Source organism: Pinus tabuliformis, chromosome 5_2 (genome assembly GCF_031772625.1).
Source record: "Pinus tabuliformis cultivar Carrire ecotype Pingquan chromosome 5_2, CPIR1, whole genome shotgun sequence".
Classification (NCBI taxonomy): Eukaryota; Viridiplantae; Streptophyta; class Pinopsida; order Pinales; family Pinaceae; genus Pinus; species Pinus tabuliformis.
Genome location: NC_142306.1, coordinates 249,524,458 through 249,547,624, shown reverse-complemented (window position 1 = coordinate 249,547,624; position 23,167 = coordinate 249,524,458). Strand labels below are relative to the sequence as shown.

The 23,167-nt window shown below is 37.5% G+C and overlaps 1 protein-coding gene across 6 annotated transcripts in view; it reads left to right on the top strand.

The window, feature by feature from the left end:
* Positions 1-23,167, top strand: part of LOC149158474 (protein FATTY ACID EXPORT 3, chloroplastic-like) — a 96,492-nt gene that overhangs the window by 52,751 nt on the left and 20,574 nt on the right. For all 6 annotated transcript variants that reach the window (XM_089436241.1, XM_089436238.1, XM_089436240.1 and 3 more), the window contains exons 4-5: positions 16,951-16,997; positions 19,927-19,967. In XM_089436241.1, the coding sequence (XP_089292367.1) occupies positions 16,951-16,997; positions 19,927-19,967 (88 nt within the window). The remainder of the gene's footprint in view (positions 1-16,950; positions 16,998-19,926; positions 19,968-23,167) is intronic.

Genomic DNA, 23,167 nt, shown 5'->3' with positions numbered 1-23,167 from the left:
GATTGAATATCCTCGTCCTTGCCCTTCTTAATATCTTTCAACTTTTTCTTGAGAAATAGAATTTGATTAGCCATCGGATGCTTGTCAATGGAATCCTTGATAATCTTCTTTGCTTTGACTTCAGCCCTATTGTATTTGGTCTTCGCAGCAGCCGATGCATTTGAAGGAGGTTCAAGGATTTTACACTGCAGATAGTCCATCACTTATTTTTCTTCCAAGGTCAAATCAAGAGACATCTTCCATCCATGATATTCAGATTTATCATGGATCTTGTCTTTAGCCGGGAAGTAGGATGAGGAACCCATTGAACCTTTTGTCGTTGTCCCACTGTCTTTGGTGATTGCTCTTTCACTCGTGCTTGGGTTTTGTCTTCACTCCAGCTCTAATACCATGTTAAGTTTAGGCAACAATGGTATGTTCTATGCTTTGGAGCAATTTTACTTCAATTTCTTTATTAGCCCAGTATCAATATTCAGATTAGCAATCACATCAACATGATAGTAAAATGCAGATAGAACATAAACATAAACAATAGAAGACAAGCCAAGACAAGAGGACACAAGATGTGGCACTAGCCAGGGACAAACCCCATTGTGGGGAACCCTTGATCAATTCTTCTTATAGTCTTCAATAGTTCAACAGAGAGAGAGAGTACAATTTACAAATCTGATAATTTATAATGGCAGCAAAAGAGCCCCAACCAGAAAAGTCAACCCTAGTCAACAGGGTATAATTGACCCTCAACAATTTGGTCAATTTCAGTCAACTTCGACCTTCAAACAACAAGATGAATCAACCCTTAAAACAACCCAGTCAAAATCTGGTCAAATAGCCCACCTGTGGTCAGCCCTAGCTGCAGTCAACGCTGGTCAAAGTTGTCCAGAAATTAGGTCTCTTGAAATTTCGGCCTCTTGAAATTTAGCTCTCTTGAAATTTCGGCCTTCTGAAATTTCGCTCTCTTGAAATTTCGGATGTGTGGAGAGAGAGAGGCCCAGAAATCCGTACCCAATCAATGAGGAGAGAGAGAGAGAGAAGTGTGAAGATGAGTGTGTCCAAATGAGGTTAAGGCATCATGTATTTATAGCAAACGTTGAGGATGAATAGACGTGACTGTTGAGCTTCTGAGCCTACATAAGTTTGCTAGCCGACCTTGACAATTTGTCCATAATCAAGATAAATTCATAACTTCATTTGTAAATGTTGGAATCAGATGATCTCTAGATCAATCCTACACCTCTCAGAGAGAGGAATCCAAGAAAAATATCAACTGTCATAAATAAGATGACCCATGTGGAGTTTGGCCCTAGTTTCCAATTTTAGCAAATTTTCTAGCTTATTCCAGGTTCCTTGTGAAGGAGGCTCAAGTTAATTTCTAGGGATTTTCTGTGCAGTTTGGAGGCTCGAAACACCAGTTCCACTTTAGAAGCAACAACGGTTTACTAGGTCATGCGAGCTATCAGCTGCGGCCATTTCAGCATTTGAGACTACATCCTTTCACCTGAGTTTGGCATGCTTCTAGTAGCAAGTCCTGGGTTCTATGGTCCTCATCCTATTGTATTAGATTTATCCATATGAATTATTTAAATGGCTTAGCTTATTTGCCCAGTTTCTTGGTGTTTTGATGGTGCATGTGTATCTTGTGATTTTTATTGTTGTAGCTTAGCTCATGTGTCTAGTATAACTGTTGTTGTCCTAGTTTGGAATATTACAGTCCTAGTTTGGGATATTACAGCTAAGTTAGAAAAGCATGCCAAATTTCTATTTCCTTGGGAGGCACAAAGTCGAAGTTTGTGGCTCAAGTAGGTACTTTTGCACAGGCCTTGTGTCAAGGTCTGCAAAAGTCGCCTACATATTGTGAAAATTTTGGGGTTTGTTGGTATCCTTCACAGGTTTCAAGATTTTTGGGATATAGAATTTATGTGGTTGGTCAAAAGGAAGTTGAGATAAGTCATGATGTCACCTTCGACGAAGATATGGCCCTACCTAAGGAAGGACAAGGACGTTGACACTAGAAATCAGGGTGAAAAAGAGGACGAAACGATGCCTGATGTTGATGGACCTATGGATCCTATAGATCCTCTTCCTCATGAGCCTTCCTCCTCCAAGAAGAGACCCTCATGGCTTAGGAAGACTCTCGAAGATGTCGAGAGACATATTGCACCAAGGGGTCTTTTCGTGAAAGCAAGAAGTCGAACAAGTATCAAGGATGTTTCACTGCCATGAGCGCTATCATTCAAAATGAGGCTTCATCATTTGAAGAAGCCGTGAAGCATCAAGTATGGAAGGATGCTATGAATGAAGAATACGAGTCAATTCTGAAGAATGATGTCTGGGATGTGGTCCCTAGACCCCACGACAAATTGGGTGTCACCTCTAAGTGTCTCTACAAATTCAAGCATGGAGCTGATGGAAGTGCAGAAAAGTTCAAGGCTCGATGTGTTGCTCAAGGCTTCTCTCAAAAGGAAGGTGTAGTTTACGATGAGATATTTGCCCCTGTTTCCCGATACACCACCATCCACTCAATCATAGCCCTTGTTACCTCGCAGGGATGGAACCTACATCAGATGGATGTCAAGTCCACTTTCTTGCATCATTCAATCAAAGAGGAAGTCTACGTGGAACAACCCAAGGAGTTTGAGGTTCATGATTGAGAATCTCATGTATGCAGGTTGAGGAAAGCTCTCTATGGATTGAACCAAGCACCTCGGGCTTGGTATGAGAGGATCGATAACTATTTGATGAAGCTGGGATTCACTAGAAGTGAAGCCGATCCGAACCTTTACATTAAGGTTGAAAATGATAAACCTCTCATTCTAGTACTTTATGTGGACGACCTCTTTCTGACTGACCCTCTCATTAACAAATGTAAGAGGGAGTTGGCTTCTGAATTTGAGATGAAGGACCTCGGATCGATGCACTATTTCCTAGGGTTGGAGGTCTGGCAAAAGCCAGGTGAAGATATTGGAAAGATATGGGATGGTGGACTGCAAGCCTGTGACTACTCCGATGGAACTTAACTTTAAGAAATTATGTGGTAGTGTTGCTGGCCCTGAATTGGGAAATGCTTCTGAGTACCGTCAACTCATAGGAGCATTGATGTTCTTGGTGAACTCCTGTTCGGACACATGTTTTGCAGTTAACACATTGAGCCAATATATGGTTGAGCCTCATTATATACATTGGATTGGTGCCAGGAATCTTCTGAGATATCTTCAGAGCATAATCACTCATGGACTGAGATACACTGTTGGAGATGAGGTTGCATGGTTATTCTGATGCTGCTTGCGCTAGCAGTGTGGTGGATCGCAAGAGCACTTATGGATGTTGTTTTTCTTTGGGTTATGCTTCGATATCCTGGATGAGTAGGAAGCAGAAATCGGTCGCCTTGATCATCCCCGAGGCCGAATACATAGCTGCTAGTATGGCCTCCTGTGAAGTTCTTTGGTTGAGGAAGCTCTTCAGTGAGTTGTTTGGACATGTGCTGGATAGCACCGTGATCCTTTGTGACAACTAGATTGGGATCCGATTCTCAAAGAATATTGTGTTTCATGATCGCTCTAAGCATATAGATATCAGGTACCACTTTATCCAGGATATGGTACAATGACGAGCAATAAGGCTCCATCACATTGGGATTGATGAGCAGGGCGTCGATATTCTGACAAAGCCCCTGGAAAAGGTCAAGTTCTTGGCCTTCCCAGAACGACTTAGAGTCGTGGAGAGACCCTCTTACGAGGGTCCTGTATGAGATGGACATTGAGCTCCGGGGGGCTTGGGGTACTTCTTGGGGCGATAAGCAACCATAGGGTGAGTGGTTCAACCTTACCCTAATGGTTTGCTGTGTACAGGGTGAGTGGTTCAGCCTTCCCATGTGATACCCCTTGGCGACATGTAGGAAGGATGAGTGGTTCATCCTTCTCTTGTTGAGACATTCTACCCATGCAGTCAGGGACTCATGTGAAGTACCTCTCATCTGGCCATTGAGTAGGGAAATGAGGATAGGGACCATAGTACTACCGATGGATGCATCGTGTACTACCATACTCCCTATGTTAGGATGACCAATAATGATTTAGGATCAATGGCCAGATGAGAGGTTAGATTCAAAGGCCATTAAATGCAGTTTCCCTGGACACTGTAGTGAGTATAAGGCTTATAAATTGTTTGATCCTTCTACTCACAAGGTGTTTGTTAGTAGAGATGTAGTGTTCCATGAATAGATTGATGATGGAAATCCTGTTTAAGATAATGAAGAATGGCATGTACCCTTAATTTCAGATGAGGATGTTGAAACATGGATCAATCAACAACAACAGCAGCAACAACAACAACAACAACAGCAACAACAATAGCAACAACAGCAGCGGCAGCATCAACAAGATAAAGAGGAGGAAATTGAGTTCAGTCCACAAAAAGAAGAACAAAAGCAGAATAGTTGACACCCCACCACTTAGGAGATCTAGCTGGCCGAAACAGTTACCAGCTCGGTATAGGGATTATGCGCTCATGACTGGTATGTTAAACATTGCAGAACCTTCTAATTTTTATGAAGCTAGTAAATGAATGGAAGGAAGCAGTGAAAGAGGAATATGAATCTATTATTAGGAATAATAATTGGGATCTAGTAAAGCTTCCTCATGGTAAACAACCCATAGGTTGCAGATGGTTATTTAAGCTGAAATTTAAAGCACATGGGTCTATTGATAAGTATAAAGCAAGGTTGGTTGCAAAGGGGTATTCCCAGAAAGAAGGTATTGACTTTCAGGAAACATTTGCCCCTGTTGCAAAATTAAATACTATTAGATTGATTATTGCTTAGCCACTAAGCATCATTGGAAAATACATCAATTAGATGTTAAATCTGCATTCTTAAATGGTGATTTAAAAGAAGAAGTATACTCAGTGCAGCCTGAGGGGTTTTTTAAGAAGGGAGAAGAGCATTTAGTCTCTAGACTACAGAAAGCTTTATATGGTTTAAAATAGGCTCCTAGATCCTGGTACGACAAAATTGATTCATTTTTCCTCATGCATGGATATAAACAGAGCAAAAATGATCCTAATTTGTATATTGTGTTTAATGATGAGGGGCAGATAATGTTGATTTCTTTATACGTAGATGATTTGATCATGACAGGGGATGTAGAAAATCTCATTGAAGAAATCAAGCAGCAGTTATCACAGAAATTCGAGATGAAGGACCTTGGAGAAATGCATTACTATTTGGGTCTAGAAGTTTGGAGAGATTCAAGCCAACTTTCTTGTCCCAGGGTAAGTATGCTAAGAGTTTGTTGACTAAATTTAAAATGGATGAGTGCAAGGTTGCATTTGTGCCTTTACAAAAGAACAAAAAACTTCAAGTGAATGATGGTTCAAAATATGAAAATGCAACATTGTACTGACAGTTGGTTGGTAGTCTTATCTATTTGACTACAACGGGACTAGATCTAGCTTATGCAATGAGTGTTTTGAGTCAGTTCATGACTCAACCTCATGAGAACCATTGGTTTGCAGCGAAAGGAGTACTAAGGTATCTGCAAGGAACTTCAAACTTTTTTATTTTGTATTCGGACTCATTTGATGTTAGCTTGACAAGTTATACATACTCTGACTAGGTGGGAAATTTAGATGATAGAACATCAATTACAAGTTATGCCTTTAGCATTGGATCCAGGGTCAACTCTTGGTGCAGCAAGAAGCAACATACTGTAGCCTTATCCTCAGCAGAAGCAGAATATCAAGCTATGTGTGCAGTAGCATGTGAGGCAGTTTGGTTGCGCAGACTTCTCCAAGATGCAGGGGAAGAACAGAGAGAAGCTATGGTTATCAATTGCGATAATCAAAGTTCCATCAAACTGGCTTACAATCCTGTGTTTCATAAAAACACTAAGAACATAGACACTCAATTTCATTTTGTTAGAGAAAAGGTACAGTCCAAAGAAATTTATGTTGAATATTGTAATTCTTGTGATAATATGGCTGATATATTTACTAAGCCTCTGGGAACATTGAAGTTTGAGTTGTTTAGGGACATTTTAAGTGTGTTTAAGAACCCTTTCTCCATTAAGGGGGAGTGTTAGAATTAATGGAGAATAGGCTCTTCTTGTTATGTAGTTGTGATTTTCCTTTTCTTAGTTATTCAGTTCCTATTATTCAGGGATATGATTTGCTGTCCCTAACAAATTGTATCTATTTATTATTGGAGATTAATGTGAAGCCTCTGTGGCGTTTTGCTTGAGGTAACTCCTGGTGATCCGCACTTGTGAGCTCTTCTTGTTTGGTTTCTCATTTCATGTCTTCCCTGTGCTACTCTTGACACCCTCAAGCCAAAAATCGTCTCCAAAACTTGCATTATAAAATTGTGCTATGCTTAGCATCATCCCAAGTCTCCTTGCTAACCACCTCAGATGAAAAATCAAAATTGGGAACATTACATTAGCACACAACATTTTTTTTGGTAGTGTTCAAACATCTTGATTTCATTGCAAAAAAATCAAGAAGTTACAATCTTTTGGCCTGGTCGATTTTTTTGGCCAAAAAAATTGCCATTTTATCATAAACTATATAAAAAATCGTGAATAGATGGAATAATTGTTGGGCTGTGAACATTTGGATATTTTTTAACATTTTATTTTTATTTTTTTAAAGATTTGTCGATATTTGCCAATTTTTACTAATATTTTCCCGATATTTATGACTTTTGTTTTTGTTGGACCCTTGCCATTTACATCTCAATGTCAATGTCAGCAACATTGATTTTTATTTTTTTTAGCCTTTCAACATATATGTGCATAACATGACCTTTTTCTCATTCCTCTAACATCCCTTGAGCTAGGCTTTGTGGGATTCTATGATTGAAACCTAGAAGTGGAATAGGCCACTCAATTATGCCAACGGGTTGCCTGATTTCAGCAACATTGACTTCTTTAGTATTTCAACATATATGCAAAACATGACCTTTTGCCTGTTCCTCCTGCATCACATATGCTAGGATTTGTGAGATAAATATTTGAGTAAAACACACTGGTATAGTAACTCAAAAAAAGTATAGCAGGAATAAAATAGAGAGAGAAATGACACTACCATAGCAAATTTGTACCCAAAACAATCTTTCTTCATATTATTAAACTCCGGAAAATTCTGGGTTAGACCCACAGTGAAAACATAGAAAAAAATACAACTGCTGGAACCTAGAAACCCAGACCCACTAGAAAAATAGACCTCAAGGTAATCAGCCCCTAGAAATCGATCCTCATTAAGAAACTTGGCCATGGAGAATTAGACCTGTCTCGCCAGCGAATCAGCCTCCTTTCTTCTCACCTTATACATCTCCTGTGCAATTGAAAAAATCGACCTCTAGAAATTTCAGCCTCCTCGATTCCTGAAGTCAGGCTTCCTGAATTTCTCCCAAAATTCCCTGTAGGCTGTTACACTTTTCTTCAGTTTAGTCAAGCCTCTTGCTCTAAAGAAAATTATTTTCTCCACAACTGTGTCTTTGCCTCTCCCTTATGCTATTTTATAAATTTCATTAAGCCAAAATCTCTAACCCTAATCTCCTAAATGATCAATGGCTAGGATTAAATCATAAGCCTCACTTGAGATCAATGGTTGAGATTATATCTAAGTCACTTAATAATTTTATTATTTATCCTTAGAACTTTGGCCTAATAGTCCACAATAATTAATTAAATTAATTATTGTACTTTTCCTAAGTTAACCTTAGGAAATAAATCATAATATCACTTACTCCACCAAGCAAGCACCTAAAGAGGCAATCAAATATCTTCTACATGCTAAGACACCAAGCCAATGTAGAAGACCTTCCGAGGCTACAAAATCAACAAGACGAAGCCCAATCTGAAGATCCCATTCAGTCAGAAAACAGGTTCAGTGAATTCGTTGCACAGGAGGGTTATTATGAAAGTTCCTCTGACCCTGACTCTCAAACACCAAAGGAAAATAAAAAATAAAAAAATTGTAAAGATAACAATGATGAATGCTGTGATGAAAACAATATTCGAGAAAATGCAGTCACTCTGCTGGAGAAGTCAGCTGCATTGGTCAAAACTGTCATTGAGGATGGGCAGGAAGATACAGTTCTCAAGTAGGAATCCAAAAATGCCCAGAATATCTTGCGAAGGAAACAGTTGAAAAGCAAAGCATGACCACCCAATCTACATGGAGGAGGAACCACCTGTCTCCTACATGAAGAAGAAATGCCCCTCAGCAGTCCTGGCTCCTGTCAATTCTTGTAGATCAGGTAGCATTAATTTATGATCTCTGTGCTAGTTTTAATTGTTATTCCAATTAGTTCTCCTTCAGAAGAATCATGGCTGCTTGAGAGAGGGAGCGGAAGCAGGAAGCGGGATAAAATACTTTCAGGGGTTTTTAATAAATTGTTGAAGTGAATCAGATCTGGTATACAATAATTTAGCACCTCTTCTATGATTGCTGGTTTGTCCTGGGATGCAACCTCCTTCCAGAATTGGCCATGCCCATTTAAGAACATAATTAACTAGAACAATGCGTTTTTTCAAAATTGAACAGCAGTGATGATCTCTAAAGAAAGCAAATCCATTTAGTTGGACAAAGTGTATTCTAAAGAGCTAACCATTTGCTGAATAGGTTGATTTTTAACAAAAAAAGGATATTAAATTAGGAGTAACAAGCCATATCTAAATAGGAGACAAACGAAGGACAGAGCATCTACTTTCATGATGAGCCTTCCAAGAATTGGTCATAGAAATGTAGATGTATACCATCAAGCAATGCTTCTCATGGATTCTGAAAAATTGTCATCCTGGCAGTTTGGAGGGCATCGGCAACAGATGCCTAGTCACATGCTGGGTCATGCCAATATAAATTTGGATGCTTACAAACAAGAAGCCCTTCAACATAGTGCCTCTAATTCTAAACTGTCAACACGAGTTCTTGCCCATCAGTGTTGGCAGGTAATCAGCAGGGAAGAAAGTTGTAATTTTGTAGATTAAAAAATAGGTACTTACCAGTGAGTAACATTTCGGCATCTGGCACAGAAACGGGATATTTGACAAGGGAAAAGCTTGCAACCAAACAGATTAGTCAACAAAAAGCAGAGCAAATATGATATAGAAGCTGCAGAATGCTAAAAGGGAACATCGGATTCTGGTTTATCAGCTACTAATATTGCCAAATTCAGAGCAGAGATTGGGAGTGTTATATCAGATAAAGCAATATTTGCAGATTCCAGTGCAGTATCAGGATCTTCATCAATAGCAGCAGAGACTTGAGGCATATAATTACATCTGCGAAGTGCACATTTCCAGTGAGAACAGAATGATGGCGGGTAAAGAGTCAAAGTTTCAAATATCTCCACTCTGAATGATTGGAGAATACAAAATTAAAAATAATCCTACAGGCTACCATTTAAATCATCTATAGTTTCCAGATATCACTTTCTGCAAGGTTGTCACTAGTCACAAATCATTTAGTCTACAAGAAAATGATGAATGGTGTCTACAGATAGTGTCGATGTTTGTCAGAACAACAGTTACAAACCAGGCATGCTTTTGAACATTCCGAAGACAGTGCTGCTGTAGTTGAAAATACTAACTCTGGCAGGGAATAGGAAGCTGTTGTATGTATTATTGAACATTTTGCATACGAGACACGTGAATCTAAACAAAATTTTGCTAAGGCTGGTGCAGGTTATTCAGGTCAGGATTTTGGTAGGTAAGATTTTCACTTTGGGAATTTGGTGGGAGGCATAGCCCTTGCAACAACTCTATGCCAGTTCAAACCTAAGTCACATGGTTTGGGTTTGTCAACGATTAAATTTGAATTTTGTGATAAGGTTCGGCTATATATATATATATATATATATAGATATATATATATATATAGAGAGAGAGAGAGAGGGAGAGAGAGAGAGAACATAAAAATAAGAAATCACATCAAAAACACGTCAATAGGAATTTTGATTAATAAATATGAAATATATATGAAGAAATGGTTGTGCTGACACACGGCTGACAAGCATGATGGAGAATTGCACTTGCTGCAAAGGATTTTAGCACATCAAAATTTGATAAACGTGCCATGGGTCCCATTTTTTTAAAATTTTTTCTTAACAATATTTAAAAGCTCTAAATTGAACCTGAAGTAAATTCTGATTTTTTAATCTGATGAAATTCGTGAGTGGGTTTGATTCGATTTTGTTCGACTTGAGGTTCATATTTTAGGTTTGGCAAACCTGGATGAACCTAATATTTTTTGGGTTTGCCGAATTTCAAGCCTGAACCTTCAGGTTTGATGAACCCTGTGACTTGGGTTCAAACTGGCACCTTACCACTGCCACAGGATCTGAATTTACAATTCAAGAGAATTTCTTTGATAGGTACTCGTTGTATAAGTCAACTCATTAAAGCAAGAAAATCCCAAGAGATATTTTTAAACTCATCTGTAATAGCCGGGGTGCACAGTAAGTAATGCAGGATGTGCTATATCCCACAAGAGATATGCTAACTATCTGACGTGTACTGATTTTCATCCTGCTGGATACAGGGACTTGGGAAGTAGCTCCTTTCCCTCGAGAACGGTTAATTGCCTGAGAAAATGGACGGTATAATTGATATGACAAAGCAGTCTGGCAAACCTGGAAAGTGTGAGACAGTGCAATCCTTGTTTATTTTCCACACACAATTCAGAAATATTTTGCTCATAAAAGCCTCAGTTGCGCAGAGTAATGTCTAGAGGAACTGTTAGATCCAACTAGTGCTATCAAGATGCCAGGCTTTGTGTTGAAAATTGGCAGCTCAGAGAAGAATTTCTTTAAATAACAACTCATTCCTGACAATTCTGGAGTGACTTTTTAAAATTAGAAAGTCATGTCTAGCATCTCAAGTATGACTTTCCAAAAATAGTAAATCATCTTGCATCAATTGGTAATCAAGTATAGTCGATGGACAATCGCTTAACTTGTTATTAATCAATCCTAATAGTTCAATTTCGACTTTGAAGTGAAAACTTCTTGATAAACAGAAATATATATAGAAATATTTTATTAATAAATGAATTGACAGATGATGATTGTTTACATTGGAGTTCCTGGCTTATATATCGCCATGGGCACCCTTTGGGGAAAGGGCATGATCTTATGATTGTGCCCTTTCGTCTAATTTAACCTAAAATTAAATAATAAACCTAAAACTAACTAATTTTTTATATAACATTGCCTTCCTCTCGAAAGAATGCTTTGTCCTCAAAGCAAAAGTAACGACGGATGTTGTTGAAGAATGATTCATTCTCCCAAGAAGCACCTTCTTCAGATAAGTCCTTCCACTTGATCAGATATTCCAAGACGATCAAGGTCCCACACTCTAAAAGGTCTTGAATTAATCTCTCAATTTCCGTTTTTTGGTGATGTGGATATCGGTATGGCTTGGTGTTGACGAGTTTGACCTTGCCTTGACTTCTATTGTATGCTCAATTTCCTTTTTAGTTGGCATTTTCATAGGTCGGTCTTGAAATACTTTTTCATGCTTCCAAATTAGATCTTGTATCTCTGGTGACTCTTCACTGGTCATATTTGCAGATAACATTTCTAATTGGTGACATTGTACTACATAAGCGGGTGCTCCTTTTTGACTTAGCTCTATCATTTGAGATGATGATACAACTTGATTTTCTGGTGCTTGGAATCCGTGTAGTTTGTACTTCTGACCTCCCCATTTGAATTTTATAAATTGTACTTGATGGTTGGCGGCATAAGTACCTAAAGTTCGTAGCCATTGGATACCTAAGACTACATCTACTCCTAACGGTACCGTGAAGAACGGAGACTCTAAATTAAAGTCTTGAATCTGCAAATTGACCTTATGGCATTTCCCCACCTTTTCAATCTTCTTACCGTTAGCTACCATCACTTTCATGTTTGGTAAGGGAAATGAAAAAATATTGAGTCTCTTTGCCACGGTTGCATCTAAAAAATTGTGTGTGCTACCCGAGTCGATGAGAACCACTACGTTGTTCTTCTTTATGTGTCCTTTTAACTTTAAAGTCTGAGGTTGTGATATACCTGTCATAGCTGATAATGACACTTGCGGAATACTTCTGTCATCTAATTCTGGTGAGAATTCTGGGGCGTCTTCTATTTCTTCTATGTCATAATCTTCACTGTTTGAATCATTGGTTGCTTCACAATTATATAGGTTCTTTGGTTCTTTTCCTTTAGCACATCTATGTTTGGGGTTCCACTTTTCACCACAATGTTTACATTTACCTTCTTTTATCCTTTGCATTTCCACATTAGATTTTTCATCCTCACGACGATGTGGTGGAACATATCTTGTATTATTTGAGTCCACATACTGGGGTATCCTTCGTCTTGAATATGTTTTTTCCGCTGTTGACCAAAATATTGGTTCAGATTTCTTTTCCGCTGTTTTTGCTTTTCGTCTTGTTACTTCTATTGATGTAATGTCATGCATCTCAAGTTCTGCTTGTAAATGGGTTTTGAATCCCGAGACGTATGACTGAATTAGACGAGATTCTGATAACCCAGGTACTTGTGTTACTAAGGTCTCCCATTCTTGAGTGTATTCGTCCACACTTCCTTTTTGTCGTAATTTGATGAGTTTTGAAAAGAACTCTTCTTCCTTTACACCTTGGAATCTTTTAAAGAATGCATCCTTAAGTTTTCTCCAGCTAATGACGTGTGTTGTCTTTTTCCACCACATATACCAATTATATGCTTCCCCTTCCATTTTCATGGATGCGTGCCTGAGCTTTTCGTCATCATCATTGATGTCATATATCTCAAAGTATTCTTCTGCTTTATTTATCCATGCAACATTTTTTTTCGTTTCCATCGAATTTAGGCATTTCGACTTTTGCCCTTCATTGGTATGTCGCTAATGGTTGAGCAAAAAAGGGGTGTTGATTGGTAAAGGTATCCCAAAGTTTCTTATTTGTAAGAGTCACATTACTCACTTCTTGGTGGGGTGTCGCTGATTTTTTTGGGGATTCAACTTTTTCATGAGAGTCTGTTGACTTTGTTGAATCTGATGAGTTGTGCTCTTGATTCTCTTCATTTTCTCGTAGTAGTTGTGCGGGTGTACAATCCATCTTTTTACACAGAAGTTTCAACAATGTTAAGGACTCTCTGAGATCTACTTCTGTTTGGGCATGTTGATTTTCCATCTTTATTTCTATTCGATTTGTCGTATCCTGAAGATTTTTGATATTGTCAGCCTGCCCCTTAAGCTTGATCTCGAAATCATCTAATCTTTTATTGACCTCATCGTGGTTGCTATTTATGTTATGCTCCGCGTCCAACAATTTTTTTGAAAATCCGCCATTGTCATTGTTGTTGTTAAATAATTTAATTAAATTAATTAATTTAATTATATGACATAAGTTGTTTTTTTTTTAATTAATTAAAATAAATTTAATTAATTAAATTATATATATTATATATAATATATAATATAATTATATATATGTTATATATATTATATATAAATTAGCGTTATATATATTTAACGTTATAATTATATATGTAACGTTATAATTATATTATATATTTTTAATGCGGACAATCACGTCCACCGTAAATGGTCACGTGTTGGTTGACAGTCACGTCCACCGGGAATATCACGCAGCCCACCGTAAAGGAAGGAGACCACCGATCCGTTCGCAGCCCACTGTTAAGGAAAGAGACCACGGCTCACACCATGTCACCGTAGATACGACGACGGAATTGACCGATGGTAAAACAACACACTTGACTAAGGGTTCAACGTAAAGCACAGGATTTCTGAGGTGTTCAGCGTATCACTTGCAGAACTCACGCAAATGAAGAACGATGGCTTTACCTGGTCACTATAGATGAAGAACGTTGTAGTTCACCGCAGAGAACACCGCACGGAATAGCAGGTTGACAGGGATGCAGATGCGCGTGCAACAACTAGCGTATGGAATGGACAGCGGCAGAGTGCGGACAACGTTGGGGTGGACAGGTTTGTGTGGAGAATTGTATGACGGAAGAAAAATTGGCGTGAGTTGCAGAGATGAACTATGAGCACAACGGAAGTGGGGGATAACTAACCTGCTCTGATACTAGATGAAGTAAAAACTTCTTGATAAACAGAAATATATATAGAAATATTTTATTAATAAATGAATTGACAGATGATGATTGTTTACATTGGGGTTCCTAGCTTATATATTGCCATGGGCACCCTTTGGGGAAGGGCATGATCTTATGATCGTGCCCTTTCGTCTAATTTAACCTAAAATTAAATAATAAACCTAAAACTAACTAATTTTTTACATAACAGACTTAATCATCTATATTATTATTATTATTAGTATTATCCTTTATGATACTATGATATTATTAAAAGGAGTTTCAAGTCACTTTTCCCTTCATGACACTCAATCACTTCACACCTCTATCCTTGATGACTCACATAGCACTACGTTACTCTCTCTCTCTCTCTTAATGGATACGTTACACTCTCTCTTACACACTCATTAAAGGCCTGTCATGAAAGATTCCTCTTACACGCTCCTTATTTAAGTCATACATTTCTCTCCTAAAATGATGACCCTCTTTAATGGCATAAGTTACACTTCTCTAAGGCATGCATTGCCTCTCCTTAATGGCATAAGTTACTCTTCCCAAAAAGGCATGCGTTGCACCTACCTCATGGCATGCGAGTTGTACCTCCTTTATGGCATGAATTCGTTGCACCTCCTATATATGTGTCTCATATCATCTCTCCTTACTAGTGCGTTGTGAAAGAAGAATTCGAACTTGAGAGAGAGAGTTGGAGAGACTTGAAGAAGATTGTGAGAGAGAGACTTGGAGAGTAAGAGTAGGACTTGGTGAGCCAAGGTTGATTGAGCTGAAGGGAAGGTTGATTCATTGTTTGCATCTGCTTCTACCAGTGATCTTTATGCTTTAGGTTGTTCAGATTTGGGTGAGCTTACTCATTCTCTTGATATCTCATTGAACTCTATATCTCTGCTGAACAATTGATATATAATAGAAGAAGAATCTGGTTGGGTTTTCCCCTCGAGGTTTTTCCTTGTTCATTGGACCTAAATTCTCTGTGGTTCATTTTGTTTTTGGCTGTTTTCTATTGTGCATTTGGTTTATGTTCTATCTACAATTGCTTAATTGATATTGCAGTAGAAAGAAGTTTTGTAATAAGCTAAGTCACCTGACACGGGGATTCAGGATTCATGGTGTCGGATTTGGACACGTTGACCCTCCGGAACAGGACACATAGGATTCGTTATATATTATTTTATTAAAAATAAATATATATATATATATATATATTTAATAAAATAATATATAACGAATCATATATATATATATATATATATTAAAAATTAGATATTTCTTACATAAATTTTAATTAATGATACAAATTTATTGATTTCAAATATAGATCTTCATCTATAGCTATTAGCATGCATAGTACATACAAAATTCAAATACATGTGAATCTATTATCTATTTTTTATGCTTGGCCCTCTTGTCACCACGAGAAATGTCTAATTTTTAAGTCTTGTTGGAAAATCAGGATCTTTGTCATTAATATCACCCTCTAAGCATTAATATCCAGAGGTATCTTTGTCATTACCTCTGTATCTCTATAGGGATCTTTGTCATTAATATCACCCTTTAAGCATTAACATAAGATAGAACAAGCATAACATGTCAAGTCAAGATTTTGTTTGAGTGATGCGTACATTTTTAGGAGGGTCATGATACAGGAGTTCGACAACCAATGTCACTAACATCAAGGTACATAGAGGGATTGGTGCTCTTGATTAAATACGAGTTCCATACCCTAATACATGACAAAATTGAAAATTCAATGGAAACATTGCAATCCCCCAATCCTAAAATCCTGAAAAATTGATATGTTTGCTGGATTTTGAATGAAATCTAAAATTCTACTTTCTCCATATGAAATCCAATGAGGCCAGAACCACTCTCAAACATCCTGAGTCATTTCATGGTAATGTTAAAAATTTAAGTAAAAGAATGAAATTAAGGAGAATGTCACTTAAACATTCTTAAACATTACCATGAATAGCATATCAATACTAGGGCCTAGACTTGATCATTAAGCTGCCAAAACGATTGCCAAATGAAAATATGCGTGGCTGTAATGACCAAATGCGGCCTTTTCATACCCGTGCAGGTCACTTTTGCCGCCTAACGAGTCTCGAAAACAGGACACGCTGCCAAAATCGTGACACGCAATCGGATTCGACGTGTCAAAATAGGACACGACGTGTCATGGTTTTTGGACACGAATCTCGAGAGAATTGTGTCAGACACGATGGATTCGGGATTCGTGGGGCCTATAGGACGAATCCGGTTATCTAGGTAATAAGTGATTGTTACTGCATAGAACATCAGAATTTCAACCCTTTGTGATAGAACAACTTTATCCCTGAAATAAAAAACTCATGAGACGATTAATGACATTTGAACTTGATTTGTTTTTGTATCTAAAATGCACCTAAGTTATCATATGATGTGAGCTTCTTTATTCTATCAAGATGCCAGGCGTTGTGGCAGAGCAAGCAACTTTATCCCTGAAATAATAAACTCGTGAGACGATTATTGATATTGGAACTTGATTTGTTTGTGCATCTAAAATGCATCTAAGTTGTTATCATATGACGTAAACTTCTTTATTCTGACAAATCCTTCTCAGCAAGTGAATATTTTTGGTTCATTTCATGTAGAGAGGCATTGAATTGTCTATAGAGAAATAATAGAAATTCAGGAACAATTTTCTGTTTGTGGCTTCTTAAGGTTCATGCTGTTGGAGCAAGTATAATTTAAAGATAAGACTGCATGTTTGTTTTGGATTACTGTGTTATTGCATGTCGTCTTTGCAAACTGTTTTTGACACTAAAATCTCCGTTTGATGTTGTCTGCAGCCATTGCACTCATCATTTTACTGAGGGAGTTACGAGTACTTTGTCAGGTAATTGGATTTACATCTATTTATTGTTTTCTTAGATATCACTTTCTTCTGTTAAATACTACTATTAAAGGCATGCCATTGATTCATAAGTTGGTTTCCATGTCTTTCTTGCTTTTTCTTTGTTTAGAGAATGCATTACAAATTCCTATAGTTAGTAGACCTTTGATCTAGGATTTTTCACCTTCCTATGTTCAATTCAAAGGCAGGCAAACATGCCAACTTGACGACTTGTTGTGCTAGAACTTATTAGATCCCAAGAATGTGTTATTTGCCTCATCATTGCATGTAGAAGTTCGTGTTTTCACATTGACATAATTGCCTATAGGTGTGACAAGGTATTGCCTCATAGCTGCATGCAGTTATTAACTATTGTTTGTCTGTAAATCATGAGCTAGAAACAGTAGGCACACAGAGCCTTGGTAATGAGTGCTAAACTAAAATAGTTGGAGTCTAAGAAGGTGCCTTTCAATGATTGCATCAGCTAAATTGATTAAGGGCAATAATGCCTTGGTGTTGGCAACTTGGCAGAGCCCCATAGGGAGAGGATAGTTATAGTTGCATGTCACCTGGGATGTTGTCCACCCCCTTTCTTGCATATTAATTTATACTGGGTCACAGTTCTTCTCGTGATTAGTGATTAAAAGCATGTCTGGCATGTCATCTATATTTTTATTTGCCATTTGGTTAGCTCTGATGTGTTGTTTATCTTCTTTATGATTGGTGGTTAGCTGTGACTAATGGTTGGACCTTTTGGTTGTTGGTTACTTTGCCTATTTTCATGTGCTATGAATTTCCAGTTTTGTGGGAAGTTTTTAAATTACATGGTTGTTTGTTGTTTACTTTTAAATGTAACGATGATGCCATGAGAATGTGTACCAGTGTGATATTTTACATTTGTCATCGTGGTCCTGAATCCTGATATACATATTCCAGACATGCAAGCTGCTATTTAATAATGAACTTTTCTTTAAGAAATACATGTTACGGTTTACCTAATTGATTTCAAATTTTCTTTCCTGCATAATTTTATGCACATCTATATGCCTTCACTCACTACTGTTCCATGCAGGCATCTCAAGGATTTTCAGATTTCCTGGCAACTTTGCATCATTCTCCTTTAGTTTTTGAATGCAAATTTACTTTTCTTCAATTTTTTCAAAAAAGAAAGATTTTAAGAACTGTACAGAAGCTTTCAGTTATATTTTCAATTATACTTTTTGAAGTTGATAATTTCTCTGGGTTCCAGATAATGCTTCATGTATGTAAGCAATCAAAGATTTTCTTCTCCTATCACTGAGACGGGGAAGATTTCTTCAGCCTGTTTGTTCTATTGGAACAGCGTAGAGATTTTTTCCCTCAGAACACATACCTTCTTTTGTTCCCTACAGCTCTATGAGGTCTTTTAAATGTCACAGAATGATATCTTTGGGTTAACTCTCTGGGATCTTTGAATTGTTACAGAGTGATGCTTTATGGAGTTTATCATCTGGTTAATTTATGAAGACTTTCAACCATCATAGGACAATTTTTTTTTTGTTTTTTGTTTTTGTTTTTGTTTATATTTATTCTTTTGTTATGTAACCACAGTATTATAATCTGGTCTCCCCCAAAATATAAATCTGTTCAATTAATGATGAATTGTAAGACAACTTTTAGCTGTAATTTCTGACCCCATTTTTCCCCATTCACAACCTCTATGTGATGTTAGTTGTCAAAGCAAGTTCCAAGATAATTTCTGACCCCATTCTTCCCCATCCACAACCTCTATGTGATGTTGGTTTTCAAAGCAAGTTCCAAGAGTATCTGATGCTTTGGTTATGTGGAAAAATCTGGATTTGGCTCACAAGATATTTGTTTGTTCTTTTCCATGATCAAAATCAAGAAAATGTGGTTGTCCAATGTAGTTAAATAATATGCTGGAAAGCGATAATATGATCCAAAGTGATGGAGATCCTCAAATTTAGTCGCAAGGTATCATATGCAATACATCTATCTCATAAGCTAGAGTATTGGCATCCTTATCGATTTTGAATGAATTGTTGATACCAGTTCATATGATGTATCTACTTTTGAAAGAGCCCAATAATCAATTTTGAAACAGCAGTGAAATTGGTCATAAGTTTGCTTACCTACTTCCATTGGAAAGTAGTGTCATACTGAGAATGGTGCAATCTGCCAATCCTGAAACAGGAGCCTATATTGATCAGAGAATATGGTATGTAGCCAATTCTGGGAAGTCATTCCACAAATCTTGAAAGAGCAGTTAAGATGGCGAGTGTACAGGAGAAGAAGAACAGTATATTGATGCTATCGAGGATTTGATCTTCCATAGTTGATTTGAAGCTTTATGCACTCCCTCTTGTTTTCTTTCCCTCTTTTTCCCAGAAAGCTTCAGCTTGTACTTTTGAATTTGAACATAAGATATCATGCTTGTTTGTAGTATTAGAGAAGCTTTTTAGTTGTTTGTGGTACATATTGTTTTTCATTGTGGTATAGTTAGCTTTTGATAGTTACCGCAGTGTTGCCAGATTAAAAGGACAGTCATCTTTTCATGCTTTCCATACTTTGTCTACTCTGTTAGGAAAAACATCAAACTTCTGTGTGTTACTAGAGAAGCCTTGGAGTTGTTTTTATGTACAAAATTATTTTTCAATTTGGTAATATTTCTTTTTATGGCACCACTAATTGCAAATATTTTTAATTGCCTCGTAGAGTTGACATGCTTAACCTTTTATTTAGTTTCCACAGCCATAGTTTTTGGAATATGCTGTCCAGTAGCTTTGTGTTTAATTTATATTCCAGCTGTCACTGTGCTTTATTACATCACAATTTTAATCTGAATTTCTATGGTTAAAAGGGTTTATATTTTTCATAATTTGATTACACCAACACTTGCAGCTCATCTGACAGCCCCACTTTATTCTTGCAGAGGCCTTCTTTGATTCCAAGCTTTTTTATGTCTGTTTCCAGGTATGTTTTACATTCTATCATACTAGGTGTAGAGTTTCTTTCTTTCTCACCTTCCAGCTTGAAAAAACCAATAGTGATCATTATATGGGTATTTTGCAAGTTTGTCTGTGACTAATCAGAGAGACTTATTGGTTTTAACCTCAATGCATTTTTCTGATTTTAATTAACTCTACTGTTGTCATCATATTTTCATGGTATATATTTCCTAGTTAGGCATTTTTTAGATCTCTGCAAATTGTCTGAACATAAAAATATTCAGAAATTTGAAAACTGCATGCTTTTCTAGAAAGGATATATAATTTTATTAATGTTGAATGAATGACCACAGTAGTAGGGGCAATGGGACTTGGAAGTACAACCAGTGCAAGTACATAGTGGGAGTGCAAAAGCTACTCCTATCACTAATCTACGAAAAAGTAAAATAACTAATGTGTTAGACAGTAGTGTACAAATTTACAAAATAATACAGATGGAAAACCCATGTTGAACATAATACACAGAATTTAAAACAAAACAGAAATGGCTTTCCATCCTAGCTAAGACATGGGAATGGGGGAAAATTTTAACGTGTGTTAGAGATAGAAGCAGAATGAGGCGAGGACGAAGGTGATTCCCCAATAGAGTCATTATCGCAGAGAATGGTCCAGTGACAGTCAGTGTTGCTGGGGAATGCCCTCCAAGGAATCACCCATGGGAGTGGGTTCTGGGGCTCCTTGGGACACCCCTTGCCACTGAGGGGAGCATGGGGCTGCCTCAGAGGCTCCTGGAGCAGTGAGTGTGCTCCCTAGATGTACCCTGGACACATTGAACCATAATTGTGTTTTTTGAGTAGGTTTGACCAAAAAATGCTGGCAATTAATGGTAATGTGGTAATGTGAAATTTCTTTATCTTTCCTTTCTAAAGTGGTAATGTTAAATTCCTTTATTTTTCCTTTCTGTCCTTTTACTTAAATTTTTAACATTATTATTAATTGTTTATGTATGTGTGAGAGTGTTAAATTATGGTATGTTCTATGCTTAGAGCAGTTTACTTCAATTCTTTTTATTAGCCATTGATTACTAATCACATATACATAAAGTAAAGTGCAGATAGAACCAGTGTTGTTAAAATCACGATATTATCGCGATGTTATCGTATAATCGCGATAATTTCAATGAAAAGAGAAAATCGCGCTTAGTAATCGGATTTTTTTTTGCCGATTTTTACCGAAAAAATCGTGGGAGGCTCGGGCAGCGCGTGTTAAAAGGGAAAAACACGATTTTTTTTTTCATTTCATTTGGACAGCAGAGCGCGCGGTGGGGTTTGGAGTGTTGGAGGCTTGGAGATTTTGCCATTTTGGAGCTAAATCAACTATGTGGAGGAGAAAATCAAAGAGTGTGCTAAGGAGGAGACCAATTATCTCCATAAAAACGGTATGGGCACCAATGTTTTTTGTTTTCATTGTTTTGTAACTTTGTTTTTGTTTTTTTTCAATGTTTTTGGTTGGGTTTGGAATGGGGTTTTTGACATTTGTCCAATGTATTGTTTTTTTAGTTTTTTTGGTTGGGTTTGGAATGGGGTTTCTTAAATTGTATGTAATTTTTTTTTAGTTTTTGTACAATGTAAATAGTAAAATACTAAATTGTAAGTTTGTAACTTGTAAATACTAAATTGTAATCCTTATTTTCCCATAGGTTCACCGAAACACCATTCAAGTTTTCAACTTCAAAGTTCAAAATCAAACATGCCAAGGAAATTGGACCCTTTCTGGGAATTTGGTGAACCTAATGCTCCGAATGATAGACTAAACTTGACTTGCAAGTTGTGTGGGCACCATATGTCTAGGGGGGTGTACAGATTGAAGTATCACCTTGCAAAAATCCCTGGATTTGATGTAGGGCCTTGCAAAAATACAAATCCTGAACTCATCCAAAGAGCCATGAAAGCATTGGAAACTTTAGACCACAATAGAGAGGCCAAAGAAGAAATGAAGAGGCAACTAAAAAAGTCAGCTGAACAAGCAAGTGCCACTGGTTCTACTGTAGCATCAACCAATCCGGTAGTCGCCTCATCATTTTTTGTTCCTCGAACCACACCTGGTTCACAGCCATCTATCATTTCAATGCTAAAAAAACTGAGAAAGAATAAGCTGAGAAGTTGTTAGAAAATTTCTCCTTTGGAGTGATTCCTTTCAGCATTGTAAAGAATAATCCATTTTCCAACCTGCTATTGATGCTATTGAAACTGTTGGCCCAGGGTACAAAATCCTTTCTTATCATGACATGAGAGGCCGGATTCTTCAAAATGAAAAGCTTGACTGCACCAAAAAGTTGGAGGATTTTAGGGTAGCATGGGCACAAACAGGATGCACTGTGATGTTAGATGGTTGAACTGACCAAAGGGGAGAACCCTTGTAAACTTCTTGGTTAGTTGCCCAAGGGGACTATGTTTATCAAATCTGTTGATGCATCTGCACAAATCAAAGATGCAAGAACTTTATGTGATTTGATAGATGTGTTTATTTTGGAGGTGGGTGCAGAAAATGTTGTCCAAGTCATAACGGACAATGCTGCAAATTATGTTGCTGCTAGCAGGATGCTTATGGATAGGCATCCTACTTTATTTTGGACGCCTTGTGTTGGACACTGGATTGATTTGATGTTGGAGGACATAGGGAAAATTCCCTTTGTCAAAGATATTGTTGAGTCATCCAAAAGCATTACAAAATTTATATATAACCATATATCTGTGCTTAGCTTGATGAGAAGATTCACCAACAACAAAGAGTTAGTGCACTCCGCATTACACGGTTTGCCACCAGTTTCATATTTCTTCAATCTCTCTTGAATTCTATGTGGGATGTGAAGAAGAGAGTTTCTTTTAGAGGAGTGGCGTGCTTTGCCAATGAGCCGCAAACCAGAGGGAGAGACCGTATGCAGACTAGTTTCATACCAGGAAGATTTTTGGGCAGGAGTGCAGAACATGTGTGTTGTTACTAACCTTTGGTAAAGGTTCTTCGGTTAGTTGATGGTGAGAAGCCTGCAATGGGCTATTTGTATGAGGCCATGGACAGGGCCAAAGAAGCCATTCGGGCCTACTATGATGAAAGGGAGATGAGGGGTTTAAGAGACAACCCATCCTATGGAGAGTGATTGATGAGCGATGGAACAAAACACTCCATTTCCATTCATTGCTGGGATTTTCTTGAACCTCGCATTTT